Source organism: Melanostigma gelatinosum (assembly GCF_949748355.1).
Source record: "Melanostigma gelatinosum genome assembly, chromosome: 9".
In the NCBI taxonomy this organism is placed as follows: Eukaryota; Metazoa; Chordata; class Actinopteri; order Perciformes; family Zoarcidae; genus Melanostigma; species Melanostigma gelatinosum.
Genome location: NC_136642.1, coordinates 27,237,360 through 27,264,837, shown reverse-complemented (window position 1 = coordinate 27,264,837; position 27,478 = coordinate 27,237,360). Strand labels below are relative to the sequence as shown.

The 27,478-nt window shown below is 42.8% G+C and overlaps 1 protein-coding gene across 1 annotated transcript in view; it reads right to left on the bottom strand.

Moving 5' to 3' along the window:
* grik2 (glutamate receptor, ionotropic, kainate 2) overlaps positions 1–27,478 on the bottom strand; it is a gene marked incomplete at its 3' end in the record, with an annotated part of 346,108 nt that overhangs the window by 221,628 nt on the left and 97,002 nt on the right. The window contains exons 3-4 of the mRNA XM_079275707.1: positions 5,154–5,321; positions 3,772–4,029 (exon numbers count right to left, since the gene is read on the bottom strand). Of these exons, the coding sequence (XP_079131833.1) occupies positions 3,772–4,029; positions 5,154–5,321 (426 nt within the window). The remainder of the gene's footprint in view (positions 1–3,771; positions 4,030–5,153; positions 5,322–27,478) is intronic.

Here is a 27,478-nt window from a genome sequence, read left to right as displayed (position 1 = left end):
ACTTTGTGTTCTGCAAGATTTGACATTTGCATTTGTTTGTAATCTAGCAGATGTAATTTGCATATGACATCAAAAAGCAGAGTTTAGCTGGCCTGAATGCTAACACAGTGAACACACACTACAGTACTGTGATCTCGGCCAAATTGGTCCCAGTGTGTCAGTTGGATGGAGCTCTGGGAGGCCTGGCAGCCTGTGTTCAGGCTGGCACACACCCTGACCCCGAGCATATGGTACATGTACCAAGCATGCTAGCTTATTTATCGCCTGGTGACCTGGACTGGAATAATAGTAAGGTCTGCTTCCCTGAGTACAGGGAGAGCCTGTCTTCTGCAACCTCGCAAGCTCTCTGACTTCCATGAATCATCTACAACGGGGTAACAATACCCGGGCAAAAACCTCAGTCTGCTCATCCACATTCGTTAAGGTTGTATATCAAATATCAATTCCATCTTCAAATACAAACAAGATCTAAGAAGACAGAAGCATATGGAGGAAACAACAGTATTCACCAATTCAATAACAATAGGTGTGCATGTCAACACAAGTAACACAGCTGACAAATAATGGTGCTGCAGATGTATGATCTTGTGTTCCATGTTTTTTGCTATTTGAAATGAAAGAATGAACCAGAAAGGTCTTTCAGTTCGGCATGTAGCCTTTAAATGAGGCTGTCTTTAGCCATGCTAGTGTCGTGGTTCAAAATATGGGAATGTCAATTTGTCAGTCTGAAGGTTGGTCCTATCTTGATCCGCCAGATAGTTTGTTACACAGAACCATCTGAGAAGCTGTCATTGGAAAGTGTTTGAAAAAAGGCAGGCACTTTTAAAATAATTCAGCAAGAGCTTGAATGAACCATCTGTCGGGGGGGAGGGGACATCTTTTCCATGGAGAAAAGCTTTCAGTGCCGTTGTTTGGTCTTCTTTCCATGAAGAGGTACTCTTCTGCTCAGATATAACTGATGCTATTGCAGCATCTTCGCCTCCCATAAGTCACACCCACAGCTGCCAGTAGGTCCTCACAGGATGCTGACTGTTCCACGCTCTGGCCTTCTGGACACAGACGCATTACTTGAGGCCTGACAAGATGGATTTTCATGTGATATGTGATTTCGTGATTCTTATGACATCGAGAGAATCGAGGTTGATAATCCATAAGGTTGGTCAATCAATTTCATCCAGACTAAATATCCATACAGTTATTGGATGCTTTCATGGTTCCCAGAGGATGATGAGTCCAGACTTTGGTGATCCCCTGACTTTCCCTCCAGCGCCACTATGAGGTTGACATTAACTCTTTTACTGTCGACTGCATTGCCATGAAGTATTGATTCCCAACAAGGATGAATTGAGATGTGAGCTTTAGTGACCGTCTGACCTTCCATCTTGCCCCATCATCAGGTCAAAACACAACTTGCAACTTTGCAATTCTTTGGTTTGTGACCCAATAACTGCACTAGCATTAATTGTCAGACGTTATTATACTAACACACAAAATAAATATGGTGAAAATAGTGAACATTATAGCTGGTAATTATAAGCGCTGGGAGCATTTGCAATGCTGACGATGTAGACACATGTAGTGAAGCACATGAGATACTGTTGATTATCTTCCATTGCTGTTTTTCGAGTAATAGCATTATCACACTCATCAGTGTCGGTGTGATTTGGAACGGGCTTCTCTTTCACCTTGAGTCTCTACAGACCTTCACCAGGGTCACCATTTCTGTGTTGCTTACCTTCTTTATATACGTTGCCTCATGGGGTGTGGGCACACTCAAAACCTCTGTAAATATCCATGTATTTACAGAATGTGTGGCCTACCATGATTTTTATCATTTGATTTGTTAAAGAATGATTTTTATCATTTGATTTGTTAAAGAATGATTTTTATCATTTGATTTGTTAAAGAATGATTTTTATCATTTGATTTGTTAAAGAATGATTTTTATCATTTGATTTGTTAAAGAATGATTTTTATCATTTGATTTGTTAAAGAATGATTTTTATCATTTGATTTGTTAAAGAATGATTTTTATCACGTACTAAATTTTCCTGGAACTTTCAAATGTATTCTCTAGGGCAGAGGTCTTCAACAGGGGGTCCGCGGCCCCCAGGGGACATTTTTGGTTGATTCGACAATAAAAAAAAATAAAAAAAAAATTCTTAAAACATGAATGTGTCCATTATTTTAATAGTTTAGTATTGTATGAAAGATAACAGGTATGTTTATGCATGGCAGTGGCACTAATAGGCCATCACTCATTTTTCGTTTCCACGTTTAAAATGAAAACATCAGTTTGAATAGCGTGTATGATGATTACAATGCAATTAACAGACAATGTTGATATTGGCATTGGTATCAGCTGACAAAGTATGTTTATAAATGGCAGTGGCACAGCCACCCTACTCACTGTACCTTGCACATGTTTAACATAAAAACATGAATATATCAACCTGTGTATTATTTGAATAGCTTAGTATTGAATGCACAATAAAGAGGTATGTTTATACATGGTACTAGGCCCATTTAATATAAAACACAATTTTATATAATACATATAGTCGGGGGTCCCTGCTCCATCTCTCTATCAGTTTGGGGGTCCTTGGCCTGAAAAATGTTGAAGACCCCTGTTCTAGGGTCAGTTTCTGACTTCTGTTTGTTTGAAAGTTATTCGTCATTCCAAAAGGAAATGGCGAAAGGAAACAAATTGGGGCACTTTTTGAAACTTGTGAAATAACATTTAACCTTTGTTCAAAACAATAAATATACTTATTTAGGCTTACAGTATATGAGCAATTGTCATCAAATGGCAATAAGACTATTAGGCAGTAGTCTACAGATTTAAAGTGTTTTCTTAGGTTTTGTGAACAAAAAACAAACATAAATCAGATAATCATATTCAATTTTATTATTATTTATTTGTGGTTATTTATTGTTGGTATTACATTTTTTAAACAACTATTAACAATGATTTAGTCAACGATGCCTTGATTACATATACATCAGTCATTGTATGGAATTATTGAGAAAAACATTTTTATAGCACCTTAAAAATTTTAAAAATGTGCCATTTGAAGTTACTCAGTAAAATATCTTAATTGACTCAGTCAGGTATTATTCATTTCCAGAAACCCTGAAATCAAAGAATAAAGACACTTTAGGTGTATTTTCCCTTTAACTCACGAGATGCAGGCAGCATGTTTTATACTTAATGTGAATATAATTCATTTAATCTAATTTCCATGATGCAATATTTATACTTTGTTGGCATCTTATTCTGAAAACCGGATGTTGTCTCACGTTAATCTTTCCGCTAACTTTCAAAGTCCTTCGCTCGCTCCCGATCTGCGCCTTTTGAATGCGTTTACCGTGAATGTCAGCGTAGAGGTGCACTAACATGGAAGTGTCTGCTGAGTTGACCGCAGTCTCTCAGTCACAGGTCTGATGAAGAAGCGCTCCATTTATTTATTCGTTTAGAACGTTCGGTTCTTCACGCACATGCAACATCAGTCAAGGCGAAAATCAAAACTATTCTATGGCAACTGGGCCGTGTCATAAAGGCTACGATGTTTTTGACAAGTTCATTAAATTATCATAATTATTAGAGGAAATTATGGGGGCATTTTTTGCCCCTCTCCTAGTGATATCAGGGGCAACATTATATTTCTTAGGGGCAGTTTTGCCCTTTGCCCTCGTGTATTTCCGACGCTGAGTTAGACAGATGGAATGAAAAAAACAGTTGTAAAAGTAGAAGAATATTTGTGGTCTTACCAGTGCTGTCATCATAAACCACAGTGACCGTCTTCCACTTGAAAAAGTGGACCAGGTCTAGGATGGCCCGACTGAGGGAAGAGAAGTCTGGATAGAGGCTAACGTAGAAGATGTCTCTGTTGTCCGATACTTGGTGCTTCCACTTGGTCTGGATATGTGGCACCCCCAGGGCATTGCAAATGGACTGGACCGCATTGGCCGAGGAACTGTGAGAGGGACCAAAGATGGCCGCCACCCCCAGAGAGAGCTGGTCGCAGGCTAAAGAGGAGGAATATTTGACAAGTTAGCTTTTTCCTACTGTGAAGCTGACAACCAGTGCCATGATCCCCACCAAACTATAGGAGACACTGTCTGATGTAAATAAGGCTTTTGTGAATTATGTCTGTATGCAGCAACTCAGCGTTAAGGGTATAGAATATGCTAACAGCACTTATTCGTTTTTATTCATCTTTTTTTAAGACTAAGTCTGTTGATATTCCATATTTTTCTTATTGTCAACAAATCCCATGTGCAGAGCCAAACACACAATGTGTATTGTGCCAAGAAGTAAAGCATGCATTAAGCCTGATACTGTAAATCTTCTTCCTTTGTCCCTTAAAGCTCCATTGTTGTCCAAGAACACATCAATAAGTCGCACTGTTGCACCAGCTGACATGTTCCTTCATCACCATGCACTCTGCTTTATGGTTTTATTTGACTCGAAGTGGACCATCATTTACTAAATGAACATCATGCTGTATTGAAGAAGACTTGAAACTAGAGATTGAGACCATAAACTCATGTTTACAATGTTTAATATATATACATATATATATGTTGATTACACAACATCTGCTACATTGCATTTACATAGAAAGCTGAAGCAGTTATGCAAAAGGTGTGACCAACTTGAGCTTGCTTTCATGAAATTGTGTTCAGGGGACATCCAAATAAGTGCAGTGTCTTTGTATGAGCTCAACTGTGCACTCTAATCACCTTTTTAAGGGAGTTGGCTAAATCACTGATGCAGGATATAATGGCCCGTAATTGATAAGAGACTTGACATGTCAGCCTGATGCACACACAAAACTGGCAGTTTATTGGTTGTCTCTGGGGGCCAAACCGGTCTTTGAATGACTGCCGCTGAGTCATCACCTGGAACCAATCAATTCCCCTGTTTACATTTGAAGTGCTCAGCCATTTCTCCCTCGCCTGATTATAATTGTCACAATCTAAGCCACTGCAGCTCACAAGCCTCGAACGGGACCCATTTACAATGCAAAGCAGCTATGGCATAGCATGCACACACACATTCACTCGCTCAACATATACACAAACACACGCAGCAGCCGAGAGCATGCCAACACCAGAGGCAGACCTTCTGATCACAAACACAGAAATACCTTTCCTGGAGGCCTCGAAGCTGTCATAGATGTTTATCCTTTGGATGTCGTAGGTGAGCGTGGTGTTCGGCAGCAGGGTTCTGTTCCTGTTGATTGTGTTCAAAGCAAATTTAAAGGCTAGTTCCTCAGCACCTGATGGACCGCTTTCAATGGACTCGAATATCCCTCCTGTCAAAGAAAGAGAAACAACTGATTGGTTGATCAAAGTATCAAGGTTGAATTGTTTTGATTAGAAAAATGTGCTTTAACAGTACATTGTTTCGTTACAGTGCAAATCATTACAAAGCCTTTATTGTAGTTGCTATGTATAGCAGAGTTGGCAGAGCTTCAGGGCTCTGCAGACTTCCACATCAGTGTGGCTTTACAGGCTGTGGCTCATTAACTGCAGATCAGCTGGATGTACTAACATTACAACCAAACTCTTTCTGTGCAGCACATCGGGGACCGGGAGCCAAGCAATCATCCCGAAAAGAGCCACGCATTCTGAACGACGAGCACAACAAACAGATACGTCCCGACAACACTCTACGCAGCAATGCCGGGAACCAAGCAACCCATGCATGCCGCAAAGACGAGTTATAAATAGTTATAGTAATAGTTGTAAAAATAGTAACATTTAAATATTCATAAATTCATTAATTCGAATCCCTATGCATTTCGGCTCCGGCCTCTAGGGGGTTCTGTGAGTCCCCAGAAGCAACGCAGCCTGTGATGTTTACAATACTTTGTCATTGGGCCTATCGGCTTACCCTGCCTATTGATCTGTCAAGACTCGAACTCACGCCTCAATTCAAACCCTGTCACCCTCTATCTGACCAGCCCTGTCCAGGTCCTGGTCAGACACCAAACCAGCCAGCCCCCGACATGTCAACACAAGTTGTTGCAAAAAAAGCACATGGCTCTCTTTGGTTATGGGAACACTATAGGCCTATAACTAATAATATATATTTGATCGTAAAGGGAAAACTTTTCCTGAATACTTTATATTTTTGGACTATCTACACTCCAGTCTTTGAACGTACTTTTCTCTCTTCACTCAAAAATGTTCGCCTGGGAAGATGTGCCACACTTATATAGAATGCCTTTTATGAGCAATACCATTTTTATGAGTATAATCATGCTTACATGTTTTGGGGAGAATTTTAAAATTATGGTAATATACATTAAAGTCTGTTGCAACTGTAGCTACACTATACTTTCTAAATAAATGTTCCTTTAACTCATGTTCATCAAAATACAAATATGGGAGAACCCTATATAAATTAAGAAAATCTGGTAGCACTTTATAATAACTACTGTAAGAAATTTGAGCATAGAACTGTGTGTTCAGTAGATATAATAAAAGTGTTTAATAATTCATAATTAAGAATTCATAATTCGTCATGAACATAAGTGTTTTGGAAATGCACAATTAAGATAAGCATGAAGTGTTTTGGAATTAGTAGCTAACAGTAGGACTAAAGACATGAAGCTTATGCCAAAGTTGCAGAAGGTTAACTTTTATACTGAAGGATTATTATAGAAGGGATTAAGCAAAAACTGAAGTCTTTGAATGTGTTTGGAACTCAGGGAAAGAGAGTCATGAAGACAGGCGTTTACAGAAGTGCACAGGGAAGTTAGCTAATAGAAATTGAGATAGACGGAAGGGGAGGAGTTGCGAATGGATATGAGGGCGGGATATAGAAAGAGTTTTTCTCTGCCCGTTAGTTAGGATCCAGGACAGACGTGTTTCCTGGGATCAGGGAGAGTTTTTTCCAAAGTGGGCTAATAGTGTAATATTTCATGAGATTAATGTACTCCATTGTAAAACTGTAATTGCATCAGCAGGATTAAAATCCTTTTTGACGGTAAACCAGTTTCGGTAACGTTTTTAGCGCTGTGTGACTGTAAAGCTAACAGTCCACGTGTGCTGGCCTGCTCCACTTCCATCATGAGGAGATTTTTCCCTCCACACTACACACTATGAAGCATTAGTTAAGTATGAGTAAACACTTAATTCATCATTTGTAAAGCATTGTTCCTACATTAATAATTCATTAGTATGCAGTTCATAACAACAGTTATAAAAGTTGTATTGTTATATGCTTGGTGAAAATGAATAATTAAATAAGTAAATGTAAACTAATATGCAAAGCTCCTGGTTAGCTCCAGTCGTATATTTACAAATGTTTTGTATCCAGCCGTTCTCCTGAAGGAGAATCTCTTTGTTTGTTTCTTACATGAATTAATGGCTGAGAGGTTTGTATTTAACAGTATATTGTTTGCATCTTGCAAGAAATATTAATATGGATTTGATCACGTTGTGTTGTGTCTATTTGCCTGTTCTGTTCATAAACTATGTGTGTGTGTTTTGAGGCACTGCTGGCCTTTCAATATCATTCATAAATGCTTTATAAGGCATAAATTGTCCTCAATTTAGATGAGGTCACATAAAACACATTACTAACGAGTAGTAACTACCTTAATAAGTCATGAATTAATCATGAATTGCAGTATTAATATGCATTTATAAAGCATATATTAACATAGTCCCTAACCATTATATATATAAAGCATGAATAATGTACATCTAAATAAGTTATTAATCATTTACTAACACTTTATAAATTATCTTATTAATCATCTGCAACTCATTAATAATTGGTTTGTAAAATAGATTCCTCATTTGTAAATGAAGTATTATATATCATTTATAAAGTATGAAAACGCAATAATGAAGCACATACTAGACGAGCTTATTAATCAAGAATAACACATTTATAACTGTTGTTATGAACTGCATACTAATGAGTGTTAATGTAGGAGCAATGATTAATAAATGATGAATTAAGTGTTTACTCATACTTAACTAATGGTTCATAGTGCGTAGTTATTACAAAGTGTTACCGAAAATCTTTGTCATAGCCATCAGTTTTCAGAATTTCAATATCTTTTCTGACAATCTTGTTTTTCATTTGTTTGACATGGCCATCGATATTGGATAACACTGCAAAACCCTAGTATTACACTCAATAACTGCTTATTAAATCCTTTGAGCACCCACAGAGGTGTTTTCAGCTAATCGGACTGATTAGACCTTTTTTTGGTACTATGGGGAGGTGCATAGACAAATTGAGTAACGTCTTCCTGGGTCTCCTGTTAGCTTCATTAAACCTGTTTGGCAGATTAAATTACACCTTTATCATTGTTATTGGCAGATGAAGATTGGTGACCCAAGAAATTCCCATCAAAGCTCAGACCCTCCTTCAACCTGCAGAGGTCTAATCAACCAGAACAAACCAAATGCATCTGTTTGGGTGTACAGAGTGTACATCGAATGCCAACATTTGTCTTAATAATTTCTCTGCATATGGCACCTATGGGGTTATGGAAGTAAGTTGTGCGCTGAAGAATCATACAATTCAGATGTTTTCCCAGTAGTGGATGCTCTCACACACCAAATACTCTGAGCCATCATTGCAGAGTCAGAAACGTAGTAAATTCACATTTCAGTGTTGCAAATGGGTAGAACACGATGAAATGGTTGACTAATGAATCCACAAATGTTTAATCAGGGTTCTGTAGTGTATTGCCCAGCTGGTGATTCAAACTCCCGGGGAGAAGAGGAGGAAAAACCACCCCATGGCATCATGTTACTTTACACTCCTTTATTATTTATGAAACAAAATACCACAGATAGACAGATAGAAGAATAACAAAAAGAGGCCGCTGCCACCGTCCACAAATCAACAAATCCATTCTTGCCTTCAGCTTACAGTGCACCAGGGCTGCTACAACAATCCAACTGTTGCGTTGGCTAACATAAGTAGCTAACCACTGCACGAGAACAAATGGAAACGTAATTCAGAAAGAAAGGACTGTCCAATTAGAATGTCATTTAGTCTTTCAAACGTGATCATTTATTTTCTACTTTTTCACTGTATGCATCTATTGCGTTGCTGCCAGTTCATCACTCGCGTACATATAGTGGGTAGAGGACTGAATATGAAGTTTAGAAATCATCATTTCACCAACGCAATGTAACTATTTTGGTTTTTAACTACCCAAAGGGAGAAAATCATCCTTTTTATTTGTTGTGGCCAATAACAGATTAGCATAAACAAAATGAAATACAAAAAGATATATAAGAGAACTTTGTTGAAGGTACATTCTGAGCAAAGACTTCAGTCAAAAATGTTTATTAAATGAATTACATTTCTCATAACCGTTCTTTTTCTTTCTCCATTTCTAATGAATGTTTTGTGTGTTTTAAATGAATTTGGTTTCTTAATGGACAGACAGAAATCACCTGAATTACTTTTGATCATAAAAATGATATTATAAATGATGATAACAAGCCAGCATCTGAAGTTATACAGAGCCTATTCTTTATCAAAATGCTTGAGTTTCTCTACACTGCTCTCCTTGTATTGTCATGTACAAGGTTTGTATCTTTGCCTTTTTTTCATCCTGTGTGAGGTCAGAAAACAGTGGATTGTGCCCGACAGGTTGTGAATGTGTCACTGCCCCACTCGTGTTCACAAGTGAAGGTAAAATGGAGCGAGTGCGATGTCAACAGTGATGTGGGCATTGTACCGGACCAGTGAGTAGGGTGCAGAGCCAGTAGGCATAGCTCTCCATTTAACAGTCCAGCTACGTTCAGACCCTCACTTATGGTCTTAAGCTTTGGGTCGTGACTAAAGTATGAGAGATAGGGTGAGGCGCCCAGACATCCGGCGGGAGCTCGGACGGGGAAGGGGCATCTGATCAGGATACCTCCTGGACCTCTTAGGGCATGTCCAACTGTTATGAGGCCCTGGGGTCGACCCAGAAGAGAAGAGAAATAAGCAGAAGATAATGGATGGAACAATGGATGGAAGGAACGACGCAAGTTTTTAATATCAGGACTCTCTATAGGAATGAGCTTCATGATAGCAATAGCAACTGGATCAAGGGAGGCCTGAATAACAATGTCAGGCACTGTAAAGCACTTTCTTCGGGAAAGCCACAGAGGTGTGCTTAAGAGTGCGGGTCTCCACAGCTACAGCCCTCCAAGTGAATACTTCTGACAGCCGGCAGATGAATGGACTGAGAGGAGGCCTGGGGAGTTAAGAGTGTGTGTGTGTGTGCGGGGGGGGGGGGGGGGGGGTTCGAGTTCTGAGATCAATGTACTCTGATTGGCCGGCGAATCAATCAATCAAGCCCTTGGGGAGCAGTGGAGAGCAACGGTGAGAGATTGAAGTGTTTTGTTTGGGTTAGCCCTATGGCCTGGCCCTGCTTGCTGAGTGTCAGTCAGGGGAGCTTTATTTACTCCAACTACAAGCACTGAAGAACCCTCTTGATGTCTCGCTGTAATCCATACACACCATTGCATGAGTACTGCAGGTCCTTCCTGCCACAAGTGATTACCACAGGACAGGCTGATTCTGATCGATGCTTCCTTTTAGTGATTTCACCAATGGATTCTTTAGAAATGCTTTTTTTCCCCAGGGGAATTTATTTTGTACTGGAGCTTAAAGCAAACATCTAAACCGAAAGACCTCTGACAGCAGCAGCACTGTCGAGAAGTTTCTTATTTCATTAGTATTCATCTCATGGGAGAGCCCTATTTTGCTTGCCATAATGAGTTTGAAGGAATTAATAAGCATCAGTTAAGCGGGATGTACTATAATTGGAAAGCTGAGCATTTGGAATGGGTCCGTTCACAGACAAGAAACGCTGTATTCCTGCTGAGAAGCTCAGCGGTTCAATTGAAAGGAATCTGGCCTGTAAAAATGGAGATGAATCACTGCAGAGAGGTGAATCGGTGTTGGAGAGGTGACTGTCTAAGTAGGTAAGTTTGAATATGAATACACATGAGGTCTAATGAGAAAGTTGCTTGCTTGTCTGCATGGACACGGAGATATGGAAATTAAGCAGAATAAGGGAGATGAGGATAAAACGAAAGAGAGAAAACCTTCCAAAGCTTGTTCTCATCTTAATTAGAGTTGGTCTTGTGGACTGGGATTAGTTTTAATCATGAACATTTTTATAATGCAAAAAAGCCTATTTACTGTGATATTCAAATAGTTGGTTGACTGCATTTCCCCGATAGATATTTTTTCTAGAGAAACAATGTCCAAGCCTGGCAGGTAAGGCCTTGTGTTATGTTTACCGGAGCATGACATAATAACTCTGATGGCCTACAACAGGGGTCTCCAACTGGCGGACCGCGGTCCGGATCCGGACCCAGACGCAGTTGCATCCGGACCCAGGACCTAAAATTGATAGTTTGGAATCATACATAGGCAGCGAGTTTAAACTTTAACCGGCGCATCTTATTCAGCCGTTACGGTACTTGTTCAGCGGTGCAGGAAACACACCGACCAATGCGTTGTAAATCACATCACGTGATGTAGCTCAGCCAATCAAATGTGAGTATTCTGACACGTTTCCTGACTCCAGCGAGGTTTACACACAGCGTGACAGACGGGGGAGAGACGAGGAAATAGAAACAAGAGCAGGAAAATTGCGCTGATCAGAGAAGTTATCTCACATGATGTTCTCCAAAAAGAGAAATGTGTTCAGAGAGAACAGAATTTATAAGCAAGAATGAACAGACTCTTCTATGTTAATTCTTACGACAGGCAGTTAAAACCAGCATGTCTCATATGTTCAGAAACCGTAACTATTGATAAAAGCGGCAAATGAAGTGCACTACGAGGCAAAGCACAACTCTTTTGAGCAAACGTACCCACTCACATCTAAATGAAGACACAGGAAATAAACCTAAGAGCCCAAAATGATCAGAATCATAATACATGAATTTACTGACCAATGATGTTAACAGAGAGAATAGAGCTGAAACAAGTGTTAATAACCACAGATAAAGTCCAAAGCTTTCTGTTCTGTAATTTAGTCTTCAATGCAGCTCTTATTTTACTTGAAATGAGAAGAACATTTATTTATGTATTTCTATGAATTATTTATAATCCATCCAGTTACATTTGAAAACTGAGAATAATAATTTGTTAAAATATAATTGATGTCTACTTTCTTTATTTGATTTGACAGTTCTTGACTACACAGAGACGTTACTACTACAAGACTTCTTGAATATATTTATATATATATGGCACTAAATAGCACGAGTTAGATATTATTGTAATGTTTCGGACCTTTGCCCGAGGAGATTTTCTCAATCTGGACCTTTTGGAATTTCAGTTGAAGACCCCTGGCCTACAATGAACACAGGACTCAGGGAGACGTTGTGCTTTGACAATGAACGCAACTGTAAAACATTCACTATGAAAGTACTGCAATGACTGCTTATACCAACCATCTTGCAAGACGGCGCCGTGCCAGCGGCAGCCTGTTGCAGCAGCTCCCTGTGTGTTTTCATTTTTTGTCTTTTTTCACTCTTTCCTCTCTTCTTTTATTTTTTTTCCTAAACGTTTGGTGTAAGTTACGGTCAGACAACGGACCGTAACTTTTTCTCAACTTTTCTCGTGGCTTTTCTGTTTATTATTTATTTTCTTTAAATCGAATAGGTTCTGCTCCGTTATTTTATTGTATACTGCTGAGAGAGTAGGATAGATGAGATTAGTGGAGGCAACCTGCGGCTCCGGAGCCGCATGCAGCTCTTCAGCCCATCTGTTGCGGCTCCCTGAGTCTACATCCACACTAATACGTTTTAAATGATCTCCGTCCACACGGCGTTTCAGCATTGTTCTCTAAATGATCTCCGTCCAGACTTAAAAGCCTGAAATCGAATATCACGTGACTATTCACGTACACTGGGCATGCGGGTGGGTGCCGGTGTAAACAGGAAGTAGATTAGTTGCTCAAAGCCGCAAACGTGACTTCAGACGGCTGATAACGCCGCTGGACATGCTGCTCGCTAATCGCTCCATTAACAGCTGTTTCCTCCGTAATAATGCAGACTTTAACTGGACAACAGCTGCTAGTAAAGACAACAAGGTCAGTAACACCTGACCTTAAATAAAAATGTTTTCATAATTTGTCAACTAAAATGTGCGTCACATCCTATTACACCTGTCAAGACCTTTCCCTGCAGGTGGCGAATCATGATCTGCAGACCCCGCCCTCGGTAAACTATCAATGGATAAATCCAAAAAAAGAAAAGTCACGGAGGAAAATAGAGAGTTTAATTCTGCGTGGACGTCTTCATTTGCCTTCACTGCCAACGATGCTGGCTTACCTGCATGCTTGATATGTGCAAACTAGGGGTGTAACGGTTCACAAAATTCACGGTTGGGTTCGGTACGTTTCGGTACAGTAGAAAACTATAAATGCAGAGAAATGTACTTGATTTTAAAATATATTTATTCATTACAACTAACATAATGAAGTTATTCTTTGACTTTGAACAATGATGGAACTATACCTGAGTGACCCATCTTCTGGGGTGTCTTCTTAGCAACACATAAGCATAAAAAACAAAAACTGCTCCTTAATGTTATGTAGTATTGTTACTTACATCTTGCAAAATAGATTTTTAATCTCAATGGGACTACCAATGGTTCAATAAAGGGTTGTTTTTTTTTTTTTTTTTTTTTTTTTTATTCAAACGTATTCGGTTCGTCATGTGTACCGAACTGTGAGCCTCGTACCGAACGGTTCAATACGAATACGCGTACCGTTACACCCCTAGTGCAAACAATGTAATGTTGAAAGTCACTTCCAGAACAAGCACACAGTATCTGGTGATAAGTATCACGCTGGAGATGATTTATCAACTGCTGCAGCAAACTCTCCTCTTCATAAAAGTTTAATATTGTTATAACAGGTAAAATAGCAAGAATTGTCTTTATTCTTTTTCATAAATACAACTAACTATAGTTTTTGTATATATAATATAACTATGTATCAAACTTTATAAGCTGTGATATCAAATAGCTTTTCAGCTCCAGACAAATTGCTCCAGACAAAATAGCTCCAGACAAATTGTATTTGGTGGAAAATAGGGCAAAATGGCTCTTTGGATAGAAAAGGTTGCTGACCCCTGGGACAGAGGAACGGACAGAAATAGGATGCAACCACATGGTAGTCAATATAAACAGATTACTGACCCGCAAGTACACGCTCGAGAAGTCTTTGCTTGATGTCTGGCTTGAAAAAGTCGCCCTGTTACCTTTGTTCGCCCTTGCCTTTGTTTGCCCGACACTTGGAAGCTGACGCTTCCAACCACCAGCAGTGCTGTGTTGCATATGCTATTTTAATACCCAGAACCTATCAGACACCAAAAAAGAACCAATGTGTGAATCAGTGGTGCTGAGCACACGTGAACTGGTGCTAAATCAGTGTTTTCCTATGATCTTGCAATTTGTTTAAGAGAAACAGCAGGCAGTTTGTTTGCACCAACAGCCAACATGGCTGAGTAGATGATGAAAAGAGCTGCACCGACAAAAACTCTGAATTTATCTACAAAAATGTTATATGACAGAGTGCCAATAAAAAGAGAACCATTTGGAATGACTGTGTTTTCTGCTTTATTTGGTCATAAAATATTACCTGATCTTTATCAAATCCACGCTTCCTGGCTACGGCTCATAGCTAAGCCTAAAGCCCTGGTCAGCTCCACTCCATCACATCACGAGCCCTGGTCCGTGCTCACAGAAGCCGGAGAGGGAGACATTCCTCTCTTACCCCTCATAACTTCAATGTCCAGCTGGGCGATATGACATCCTTGCCCTCCACGACTTCCTTCCTCTAGCTAGGGACTCCCAGCCTCCTACACCATCCCACCTGCCGCCTCGCGGCCTCCCGAGATCCCTATGCCAGTCATTCCCAAGCTCTCCTCTCACACCCGGACTCGCCGCTCTATACCGCTCTTTACACCAGCACCACGGCGAACTTCTGTCCCCCGTTCTCTCAGTCCTTCCCAGTCCACCTCGCCACCACTGGTTAAATCTTTGCCTCCTCCATTCACTGTATTACTCGCGCAGGGTTATCTTATCGTCCCCTCTTCTCCTGGACCACACGGATAGTCGGGGATTCCATAATCAGGATAAATATCCGTTCCTTCAATGCCACACACTGTTTCCCTGGAGCGATGGACCCCAACATCCTGTTAAAACTGCCTCGCCTGCTGCAAAGTTGCCAAGTCGCCAACTCCCGTCTACCATTCGGCGACTTGGCGACTTTCTCGCTAAATCTGGTGACTTTCCCTCATAGCGACTTTTTTTTGTCAAAAGCTACTAGCGACAAATCCAGCTATTTTTTCTGGTGTTGGAGACTTTTCTGGTGTTTTGACTCTGATGTGAAAGCACGTACCGTTCGGCACATTATGAATATTATGAATATAGCTCCCTGGGCGTCCCCCGGAACCCGAAGTTACAAAAACCTCCCTCCTACACACATCCACTTTTCAGCCCATACATTGTATATGCCAAATATTGTCCTCCACATGAGTTACATACAATATGGCGGCCAACCATACAAACAGTCACACACAGTGACAAACTAAATATTGTGGACCTTCTTCCTTCAGAGTCACTTGGATCCCACGATTGCAAAACCTCTTAGTAGGATTTCGGCATATTCCTCTCCAATAAAATCCATAACAGGGTGCCAAACAGAGAAGAACCCATCCATGGAGAACATGTGTGAGCCTTTCCATGTCCAGCTTTTATATTTTTAATATTCCGTTAACTATTTAACTAATAGCATTAAATGGTTAATTATAAACACCCCTACTGCAAACTATGCTCTGGTTGTATCAGAAACACAATGTTGAACGTTAAATCATCAAAGTCATTGTTAGAACTGAGTACTCAATCGGCAAGTACTCAGATGTAAGTACTTGGTCTTTTTAAAAAGTGGTATCAGTGCAGCCCTAATTTATGTCATTAGGTAAAAGACTAACTTAGATGAAGATCAGGCTATATTTTAGGCCACATTCATAAACGAATGCAATTAATTCCAACAGTTCACTCTATTTTTCATGCCACTGTAAATAAGCTCTCTCTCAGTCAGTGCAGTCTTGTGTGTATATGTGAGTGAATAAACCGCCTACGGTAACAGTCCTTTATGCTGCCGTACCAGGAGCCAGAGAGCCGTGATCAGTCAAGAGAGAAATCCATCAGCACTTCATCAATCTGATCAAATGACAGTGGACACACAGTGACCACAGAACTCGCAGCCGTCGCCACCTTCTCTACTTATCCCGAGGATTTGTTGAAGCGTAACATTCCCAACAGACAGAGAACTCTCTGAAAATAAAACATATGTTCAAACATTGTCTCCATGATTGATCAGAGAGTACTTAAGCAACAAGCCACTCAGGGCCGAGTGTCTCAGGGATTTGAAAAATGCTAAGGGGTGTTGTTAGGCCTGACGCCAAGTGGAGAAAAACAGCTGCTCAAAGATCACTATGAATGACAGCTCCAAGCAGCTTTTGATTCTTCTATAATAGAAACAATATACAATAATCAATACACAGTCAGGACACAAATATTCAAAACACTGAGTGCTCTTGTGACAATTAATTCAACACAATTTGGCTACGTAAAATAACATGTTACAGTTTCTCATGAATCTTTGAAAACTATATCTTCAGAGATTTGTATTGTTCTATTTGTTGCAGCACCTTTACTTCATTATATTTCAGAGCAAGCCGCTGTGTTTTACACTCTTTTTTATTCATATTTTTCTGATACATATTGATACATATGATACATATTTCAATCTTTTAAATGTAGGACTTTAGCTCGTAATGGAGAATTTGTTAATTGTGGTTATGTTACCTTTATTTAAAGATGCTGAATACAAAATTTGGAGCATATCTATTTGCTCCACATACGGCTCTAAAATGGCTCTAAAGTAGCTAAAAGTGCTAAAAACAACAACAGTGCTGACAGAGCTAAAAGTGTTTAGCTGAAGGGGAACCAGAGGGTGGGCACTACGCTTCTGACAACACCTTGGGTCCATTACTATGCCAATAAGATTAATTCGATTATATTTACAAGGAGTATAAAACATGTTCTCTGTATCGCCAATTAATTGAAATTAAAATACCAATAAATTGTGTGAGAAATGTCTTTAATCCTTGATTTTTGGGTTGCTAGAAAAAAATGAACAAAATAACAATGACATCTCTGACTAGATACAGATGAAAACAAGCATAATCCAATGAATCCTGTTTTCATTTACGTATTTTGCTTTGTTAACAGCTTTTTTTGAAAACCAGATGTAGTCCAACTTGTATTCATTCACTTTGTTAAGTCTGTCGCTATGGTCAGCTTGATCTGGACTTATTGAATGCATTTACCCTGAGTGTCAGTATATTCCATGCACTTGACCTTGGAGTCATCAATGCATGCTGGCATTGTGCTCCTGAGCTCTGATAAACATCACAAGTAATAATAGGAAACAACCTTTATATCTTCTCAAGATAATGATTGGATTATCTCGTTATCTCGAGATAACAAAGTTTGTTTTCTCAAGATAACAAAATAATTGACTTGTGATCTCAAGATAACAGCAGTAACAAAAACAATTGCTAGCACCGGCCTACCGACGTACAGAGGCCGTTCTTGGTATCAAACACATATATATGTTCACCAGGCAGAATACAATATATGTCAGCATGTGATATAATTCAGCCCACATGTGTCCCACTCTGACTTACTCTTACATCAGTGCTACACATGCACATTGGTGGTACAGCTGTGCTCTTTCCCATATCAACAAAAATAAGGTTGGGGACATTTTATCTGATGTTAGCATCTGGTGTCTTGATGTAAAACTGTTATTGATGTGTTGTCAGGCCATCTTTCCAACCTTTATGTGATTGTGGAAATCTTGTCATTCTGTCCTGAAAACAGGTATATTGAGACGCATGGCTTCCTGCTGTCACTGACACCTGCAAATACCGTCATGTTTGCTTTGTGCTTTCATCATATCTTTGTTTCACTTTATTCTAAACGGTGGCTTTATGTTAGCACTGAGGATTTTACAACAACCTGAAATCGAATGTCTATCTTAATCTTAAAATAAGACTTTTCAGGGAAGATAACAGAATTGTCAAGTTCTAGAGTGTTGTAATAACAAGTGTATTAACAAGGCTCTTGTATCTATTAAAGCTATAATGAGTCTGTAGCACCAATAAGGGTCTGCAGAATGTAATATTACCCTCGTATCCAGTGAGCACAGTGACTGACAGGTGCCCTGAACCACAGAATATTGATTCCCTGGTGGATCAAGACACAACAATCACATTTCAGACAAATCCATTAAGTCCCTTTCCCGTCTGTATGGATATATGTCCTTGTAAGCAAATAGCCATGTTTTAATCAGGCCATGCATCAAACCTTTTTCCCATCACATTCTCCCCAATCGATTGAACCCCTCAGAAGTTATAAATGATTAATTATGACGCTGGTCGTAGCATTGAAGTCAGTGTAATCATTACAACCATACATAAAAGTCAGAGCTTGGCAGGGGGATATTGACATTTGCAGAAATCTGTACTTCCATTTCAGGAGCATTTCATGTTATACAAGAAGGTACGACACAGTATGTGGTACGATAGAGACATAATGAAAGTCTCAATGAAACAGAAGTTCGAGCATCTTTAGCTTCTGTACTGAAGCGTTTCTCAGTAAAACAGAACGTTTGAATGGTAAATAGTTACTAGAGGGATTACAAGCAGGTGGGTACGAAGCTGAAAAGGACTGCGGCTCAACTGTGGCTCAGTGGTAGAGCAGCGTCATCCTTCAGTCAAAGGATCAGCGGTGTGATCCCCGGTTCCGCTAGTGTCGATGTGTCAAGACACTTAACCCCAAATTCCCAGTGTTGTCCAGCTTTTATTTATTTATATTTAATATTCCTTTAACTATTTAACTGATAGCATTGTTAAATGGTTAATTATTAACTGCAGAAACTGCTGTTTGTATCAGGAACATAATGTTGAATGTTAACATCATCTGATGAAAATAAAGCATGTTTTCAAAGTCATTGTTCGTCATTCGAATTAACCCTCACATGGTCACCCATGGATGTCTGTATCAAATTTCATGGCAACTCATTGAAATATTAAAGTGGTGGACCAAACAGCCACCGCACTAGTATGACTAAAATGTCAGGATCACCTGTCCACTGCACACAAATAAAATGATTTATATATATATATATCTACACTTTTTTCTCTTGGATATATATTTATACTTGTATTGTAGCTAAATGTTTATACCTATATCCGTTCTACTTTTTTTGCTGCCCTTTTTTATTCTTTATACATATATTTCTTGTTTATTGTAAATTTGTGTTTGTACATTGAGAGCGGAGTGGAAACCAGAGACAAATTCCATGTATGCATAAGCACACATGGCCAATAAAGCTGATTCTGATTCTGATCATACCGCTTCGGCCGTGAACAGTTCATTAACATCAACAAATTCAAGTCTGACACAGCCCCAGTCTCTCAAGGTGTCCCCCAAGGTTCAGTACTTGGTCCCCTCCTCTTCATCCTCTACCTGCTCCCCCTTGGCGACATCATACGCCACCATGGTTTCCATTTCCACTGCTATGCTGACGATACCCAGCTCTACATCTCCACTAAATCCATCACCCCCACCACCCACTCCACCATCACCAACTGCCTCACAGATATAAAAACCTGGATGCAAGCAAACTTCCTCAAACTCAACACCGACAAATCTGAAATCCTCATCATCGGCCAGTAGTCCAGCCGAGAGGTCTGTAACATCATCCTGTATGGCTCATCAACAAACTACAATACATGCAGAACTCAGCTGCCCGTCTGCTCTCCCACTCCCGCACCAGAGACCACATCACCCCAGTCCTTCAAAACCTCCACTGGCTCCCATTCAGCAAAGAAGAAGTTCCAGATTCTCCTCATCACATACAAAGCCCTTCATAACCTCGCCCCTTCATACCTTTCTGACCTCCAGCATCGACACGCTCCAACCGCAACCTCAGATCCGCCGACGCCAACCTCCTTACCTCCCCTACTCTGTCTACTTTCAAAACTGCCCTCATCTATTTAAATCTGCTCTTAACCTGTGAAGCTAGTTATGTGTGTTTTTGTGCTGTTCCTTACTGTTATGTCATCTATTTTGTTTATATTCACTAGCTTAGGGCCCCACCTCGGCGATTTGGCCGGCTGGAGAGTTTTAGGGATGGTTGGTAGAGGGTAGCCTGAGCGAAGCGGTTTGGGGAAAGGCTACTTTGAGGGTCCACTGCGGCTCCCGGGCCTTGCACACCCCCAAAAGCCTGCCTACGGGAGCAGTGCCGCCTGCCCGTTGCGCATGTCGGTGGCGCTGTGGCGAGTGTAGAGTTGGTAGGCGGGGGAGGGCCAGCGGCCCAGGCTTTGATGGTGGTCTGGGACTCCTCTGCTCGCTGCGGTGGTGGCGGCTCCTACGCGGGAGGAGTGGCCAGGGAAGGAGCCGGGATTGATCCCGGAGATGGTTAGGATTCCCCTGAAGTGCCAGAGGAACCAGGATCGGTCGGCGATGCGGCCAGTCTCTGTGGTGAACAGTGATTCGTGGGGGGCGGTTTGCTGTGTTTTCCTGGTTTGTAGTTAGCGCATGAGGGGTTCGTAGGGGCTCAGGTGTGAGTTGAATTTGAAATATAGTACGGGGACCGGCTCTTCTCTTCTCTTTCTTCAAGGCTGGTCTCCGGCAATGTCGCCCGTCGTGAAAACCCCCCAAAAGACGGCAGAGGGAGCGGCATCGTTGTTGGCCAATTGTGTGAGTTCATCGCTGGAAGTGGGCGGGGTGGGGGCACTGGCATCCCGGTGCCAGATGTCCCGGTTATGGTCACTTGCTGTGTTTTCTGAAGTAGGCGGCGGGGGCACTGGCGTCCTGCGTTCCGTTGTTGCTTTGCGTTCCGTGCTTGCTGCGTCTCGTTGCCTGCTGCGTTGCGTGGCTGCGTCGTTCCGTTGCTGCGTTCCGTTGTTGCTTGCTGCATTGCTGAGTCGTTACTTGTTGCGTTGTTACGTTGCGTCCGTTGCACTGTGTTGCTGCATCCCGTTGTTGCTTGCTGCGTCGTTGCTGCGTTACGTTGCTGCGTTACGTTGCTGGGGTACGTTGCTGGGGTGCGTTGCTGTGTTCAGTCGTTGCAATGCGTGGCTGCTGCGTTCTGCCGTTGCTGTATTCCGTTGCGGTGTTGCTGCGTTCCGTTCCATTCCGGCGTTGCTGCGTTACGTGGCATGGCTGAGTCATTCCGTGGCTGCGTCGTTGCACTCCGTGGCTGCGTTGCTGCGGTCCGTTGCTGCATTGTTGCGATTCGTTGCTGCGTTCTGTTCCTGTTGCTGCGTCCCGTTGCCTGCTGCGTTCGGGGGGGGGGGGGGGGGCAGTGTGGTGCAGAGAGGCCGCGGATGGGCTAGTTGGAGAGTAGGAAGAGAAAAGGTGGGAACTGGCATCCCGGTGCCCGGAAACAGCGTGGTGGGAAAAGGGGGATAGGGGGGATAGGACAGAGGAGAGGGAGCCTGGCAACTCGGTGCCCGGACCCGTCGTGATGGGAAAGGCATGTGTGGTGGGGAACGTGGGATAGGGGGGGGGGGGGGGGGATGGCGGAGAGGGAGCCTGGCAACCCGGTGCCAGGGATGTGTATGGAGGGAAAGGCATGTGTGGTGGGAAAAGTGGGATAGGGGGGAGGAACACAGGAGAGGAAACCCGGCACCCCGGTGCCGGGGTGGGGAGCAGAGGAAGTGTGGTGAGAGGGGAAAGTGAAAGTACAGGCCGAAGGAACGAAGCTGGAAGGAGCAGTAGGATCCTGCGGAAGTAGTGAGGGAGGGAGAGTTGGCCTTCCGGAGCGGCCATGAACCGGGGGGTTTGCATGGGATGGTGGAGGGGGACGCTGTGAACCTGGCAACCTGGAACGTCGAGGCCGGCGGGGCGGGGCTTGGTGGTGCGTGATTGCGTCACTGGCAGCGCGCCCGTGTGTTGTTGATGGAAAGTCCGTCGCTGCGTGGCGAGGTGTCGTGGCGAGGTGTCATGGCGGCTGCGAGGAGTTGGAGCAGTGTCGCGCTTTTTTTTTCTTTTTTGTCGTGGCGCTTGTGGGGGATCCCCCTCTCCTGCAGCTCCGTTAACAGGCGCGCTACGGTCCAGGCGGCGATCCTGGGCGGGTCGGTCACGCTGGGAGATGCGGTCAGGGCGCGAGCGCCGTGGCGGTGGCTTCGAGCGCGGCGTGCTGGGATGCTGGAGTCGCCGGAAGCCGGGCTGTCGGAGGTTTGTCCCCGAGCGCTGCGTCCGGAGCGAGCGGAGGAGGAAGGGGGGAACTTCCGCGTCCGTTGCCCGCGTTCGGGGGCAGCGGATCGCCGTCTGCCACGGAGGCGTGCCGGTGTGGGACTTGGTTCGCTGGAAGATGGCGGTCGGTCTGGGTCCCCGTACTGGCGGATTGCCCGGAGGGAGGGATTCCGGTCGATGGATGTGGCCGGTCGGCGGGTTCGGCTGCGTTGGGCCGCCGGGCCGCTCCCGGAGGCGATCGGTGGCGTCTGGAAGCCCTGCCTCGGTGGAGTGCGGCCCCGGGCTGTGCGGGTGGCGGCTGGGGAGGCAAACGGTTCGTCGTCATCGGGAGGCCCGGTTAGTAGCAGGTCCATGCTGGCGAGGTAAGGGGTTTATTTTCCTTTCCTGTTCGTTGTTTTTGCGGTGCTGCGGCGTTCTTGCGGTTTGGTGCGAACGACGTAGCAGCCTTCTTCTTTTCTGAAGGTGTAGCCGCCTTACGGTTTGGTGCGAAAGGCGTAGCAGGCTGAGCTATGGTGGCCGTGGGTATTTGTAGGGTGTGGCCGGGAGTGGCCCCGTGGATGTGTGGCCCTGCTCCTGAAATTCAGCTAAGGTTTATCTCCAATTGTAATTGCTTCTTTTGTTTCTGTTTTTACAATGTAAAGTGCGTTTGAGTACCTTTTAAAGCGCTCTACAAACAAAATGTATTATTATTTGTTTTCACATGAATGTTACAGTTCCCCAAACTAGCCACAGCACTACTACTGACATTAAGATCAATACTTAGGATGTCAATCAAAGAGCAGAGAATAGACGAGCACCTTCTATTTGATTTGATTGGTCTTCTGCCTGGACAGGGTTAATGCAAAGATGACTTCTGTGCTCCTCTGAACCCCTTGAGCAAGTTCATGAGCAACATGTCAGCCTGCTTCTTATCCATGAAGTGAATAAAGGCCCCATCTAATCCCGCCTCACTGGGCTGCGACTTAACTGAGGGCCCTGCAAGGCTATAGGCTGGCCTTTCCCACGTCTCTGGCAGGCCCGGCAAACACCAGGCATCATCCTTCTCAATTTTCTCTCTCTCAAACAAAAGACAGAAATTAATAATAAATCTTGCTTCAGCTCATCTGTTGAGTGAAAATTATTTATGAGAAAAAATGCCTTCGCTCCCCCCGGCACCCCCACCCACCCTCAGCCCTCACTCCCTGTCTGTTGTTGACAGTTTGATGGTGATCAGTGTCAGAATATCAGTGCTGCGAAACGGGAAGCGTAGCATGACGAGCTCCGAGAGCATGTTCCATCTTTATCACAGCTGAGGCTGTGCTGCAGTAGACAAGGTTGGGGGGCAGGAAGAGACCAGATGGAGGCGATAAAGAAAACATGCAATGGGCAATGAATGAATGAGGGAAAGGGGAAGTGATATTGATGAGACAACATAAGAAGACTTGTGGCTAAAGGCTCAGCCAACCAGCTGTGTTGCACTTGGTGGGACACAATATGCTTCAAACGGAGTGTTGGGGATCATCTTACACCTTCTGCAACTCTTTTCTGACAGTGGAACCGGGGAAAGCTACATCTGACAGTTTTTGTAACTTTTGGAAATAGACAATTTGACAGTCAAACTCAATTCATGCAGCAACTGATCAGGTGTGCAAAGGTGAGATTGAACTTCTCTCTCAAGCTCGCTTTTTTGATTCTTCACACAACTATTTTCGTCACGTTTGGCTTGTACAAAGTTTAACAGCATAATGCCCTCAGGGAGAAACTGTCCAAAGGTGTGCTATTCTTATCCTCAATCGTATGGTTTATCATATCAAGACAAGGCAAGCAAAATGCACATAATTCTTGGGGAGATCAAGGAAACTTAGGTGGGATGCCGCCAGAAGAGGCAATGACGACAGTTCATTCGACCTCTTGAGTGTTGCGATTCAGAACATCTCAAATAACTAGACCCAGTTAATTTGAAGCATATTGAATCCTTTAAGACTAGTTCAGTTATGTCCTTCCAGAATTTAGGGCTTAATTGTTGCCCCATTATGATGCATTCCTCCTTCAATTACAGCCCTCCAAGGAGGAGGAGGTTCCTGTATTGTTAGAGAGAAAGCATGCATGCCTTTTAGGCGCCAGTATACTCCAATCTCCAAGTGCCTCACGGATGGTTAAACCGTGACTGTAAGCCCATCCCCGCACCTTTCCAACAACGGACTCAGTCAATTCCTCTAACTTTAAAACCTTCAATCAACATTCACGGCCACTTCACTGTCTTTGAAGGTGAAACAGTAAGCAGGGTTTGAGCTTCTCTCAACTTCTCTTTTTACATTCTTTATAAAACTACTTCTGGCACCTTTTGTGGTAAAACCCTAATACACTAATACCATTTTTCTCAGTCTCTTATGTACAGATCAGAACCTCCACATCATCTAGTCCCTTGTGCACATCATAACAGCAATTTCTCATTCTTTTGAACAAATTGCAAATGCTTTGGCAAATGATTTATGTTAAATTGTCTGCTGTTTCCTACATCAATTGCTTATGTCTTGTTGATCAAAATGTAACACTGGTTCTCTGTTGAATAGTCAGTCCTAAGTCACAATCAATTTATAAAAAAATAAAATAAAATAAGTCATTGCAAAGCAGTTCAACCAGTGTTCATAATTTGTCAAGCATCTCATATACATTTCTAATCGACTATATTTGTAAATATGTCCTGAATTGATGAATTGCTCCTGAAAATATTACTCGTGCACAGTTATCTCATCGTCCCCTCTTCTCCTGGACCACACGGATAGTCGGGGATTCCATAATCAGGATAAATATCCGTTCCTTCAATGCAGCCACACACTGTTTCCCCGGAGCGCTGGACCCCAACATCCTGTTAAAACCGCCTCGCCTGCTGAAAATACTGACAGAGTACATAATTACAAAAAAATGTAATTATGACTGTATATTGACAGCATGGCTAAGAATTTAGACCATCTGGTTTGCAAACAATGACACAAGGACTTGTCAGTCTGATTATACTGACATGTTAGTTAATATCGATGTTTACTTTAAAAAAAGTGAAGCTTAGGATTTTGAGCAAGCTTCTGGAGGTAATCTACCTTCCCTCTCAGAGAAGCTGTCTGAAGGCGAGCGCCTGCCTTTCACCTGGTGGTGAAGTGATTGTAGCAGTTTCAGTTCCACCTGTTCCTTTTGAAGAAGCATGACGACACATCGTATGAACTAGTTATTTCTAAACATAACCCCAATTCAAACTGAGGCTGTTATCAATGAGATCAAATTACAAACAGCAACACTCGATTACGGTGTAATAACTATGCATGTATCCGTTCCTGTGCATCCATCAAGTGGAGCAAGGCAATTTGGATTCCACACGCAAATGATGGTCCCTGCTTCTAACAATGAAAACAATATACAGAGAGGCAGTTACAGAATGTATGGACATTGTTGGACTATTGATGAAAGAATGCAGACTTCCCCAAAATCTGACAGTAAAGACTTTCTTTTCAGTTTGATGTCCGACTGACCATGCTGACAGCAATAACATACTGTATGATCCTGACTTGACTAACAGACTTCTTAGATTCTACATTTCAGGCAAACCAATTGTACCTTGTGGTCTGTCATGTAGAGGGCTACTGACATAGTTCCAGGATCATGAATGTCAGCTATGGCATCATGAAAAGACGTTGTAAAACTAGAGAAAGCCGATGAAAACAGTCTCTGTTAGGGACTCATCTGCTAGCTTGGAAGACCCCATTGTTACTGTGTGGCAGTAAGTTTGTGCATCGTAGCATATTGCTATACTGTGTATGAGTCCAGGGTGAGAGTGTTTGTGTTAGTCTTTAGTCTGTTGGGGGCAAGTATGAGGCTTCACCTCCGGACCCCCCTGTCCTGACACAGAGGGGTGCTGGTTGTACAGGGAGATGGCAGCTGGCAGGAAGGACCTCCTGTAGCGGTCCTTGTCACAGCGAAGCCGGATCGGTCTTGTACTGAAAGTACTCCGCTGTTTGGCCAGGAGGTCGTTTAGAGGATGTGATTTGTGTTTTCCGTGATGCACAACAGTTTGAGCAGCATGCTCCTCTCCACCATCACCTTGAACGGCTCCATCGTGGTTTCCAGAACACAACTTCCTGACCATTTCATTTGTTCTTCTAAAAAATAGGGTTTCATTAAATCACGGCAAAATCCTGCACACCAGAATCTTGACATGTGCCAAAGACCAGAAATTACTGACGGTAAAGACAACAAATAATCCTGCACACTGCTGATCACTTGTACTGACTTTATTTCATTTTTTTTCATTTTGGTCATCGGGTAGGAATTTACTTGATCAGCGGTTCCCAAACCTTTTAGGCCACACACCCCCTTCTACATCCCGACCGGGTTCACGCACCCCCAAGCAACAGAGCCTATTTATAGCCGCATACAAATCGGACTAATGAGAGAACAGTTTGCTCGCGCGTGGCGTTTGTTTACAAGATAAAAAAGACAAAAAAGACAAAAACTCTTCCTGCACCGTGCCTTCTGAAAGGTAACGGACGTTCACCAGAAGATTGGCCAGATTGGCCACATCTGTAGGCTCGTCTACTTGCAGAGAGTGAAACTCACTCTTCTTCACGCGACCGACTAATGTAGCCAGGATGTCTTCGGACAAAGCATCGATGCGGAGACACAGTGTTGTTGGACGCGGGATCACGTCCAACTCTTTCACTTCTCTCTCTCCAATCATACATTCCACCATCTCTTTAACATTTTGTTCCCTCTACACCACCGCCTCTCCTTCTCCCTATTACGCGGTCAGAATACTACCACAACACGCTGCCTGTCTCCGGCAGAAATGCGCTCATCGACGCACGGGAACAACACGAGTTGTAATATATACCTCCATAACACCCCGCCACTCTCGGCTCATACCTCCCCAGCAACGAGGCACATCACCCGGCACAATACCTCCAGAATGTCCCCCGGGTGAAATCCGGGACTTGGTTTTATGGTTCCGAGTGGCGGGCGCTCACCCGTTGGCGCCGGGACGCGAGGTCTGCAGCCGCCCCGGCCGCGAGGCACCCGATCCGCAGGTCAACAACTCGTGGGTGGCGGGGCAGAGGCGAGGCAGATCACAGAAAAATAATAAAGACTAAAGTATGGCAAAGATAT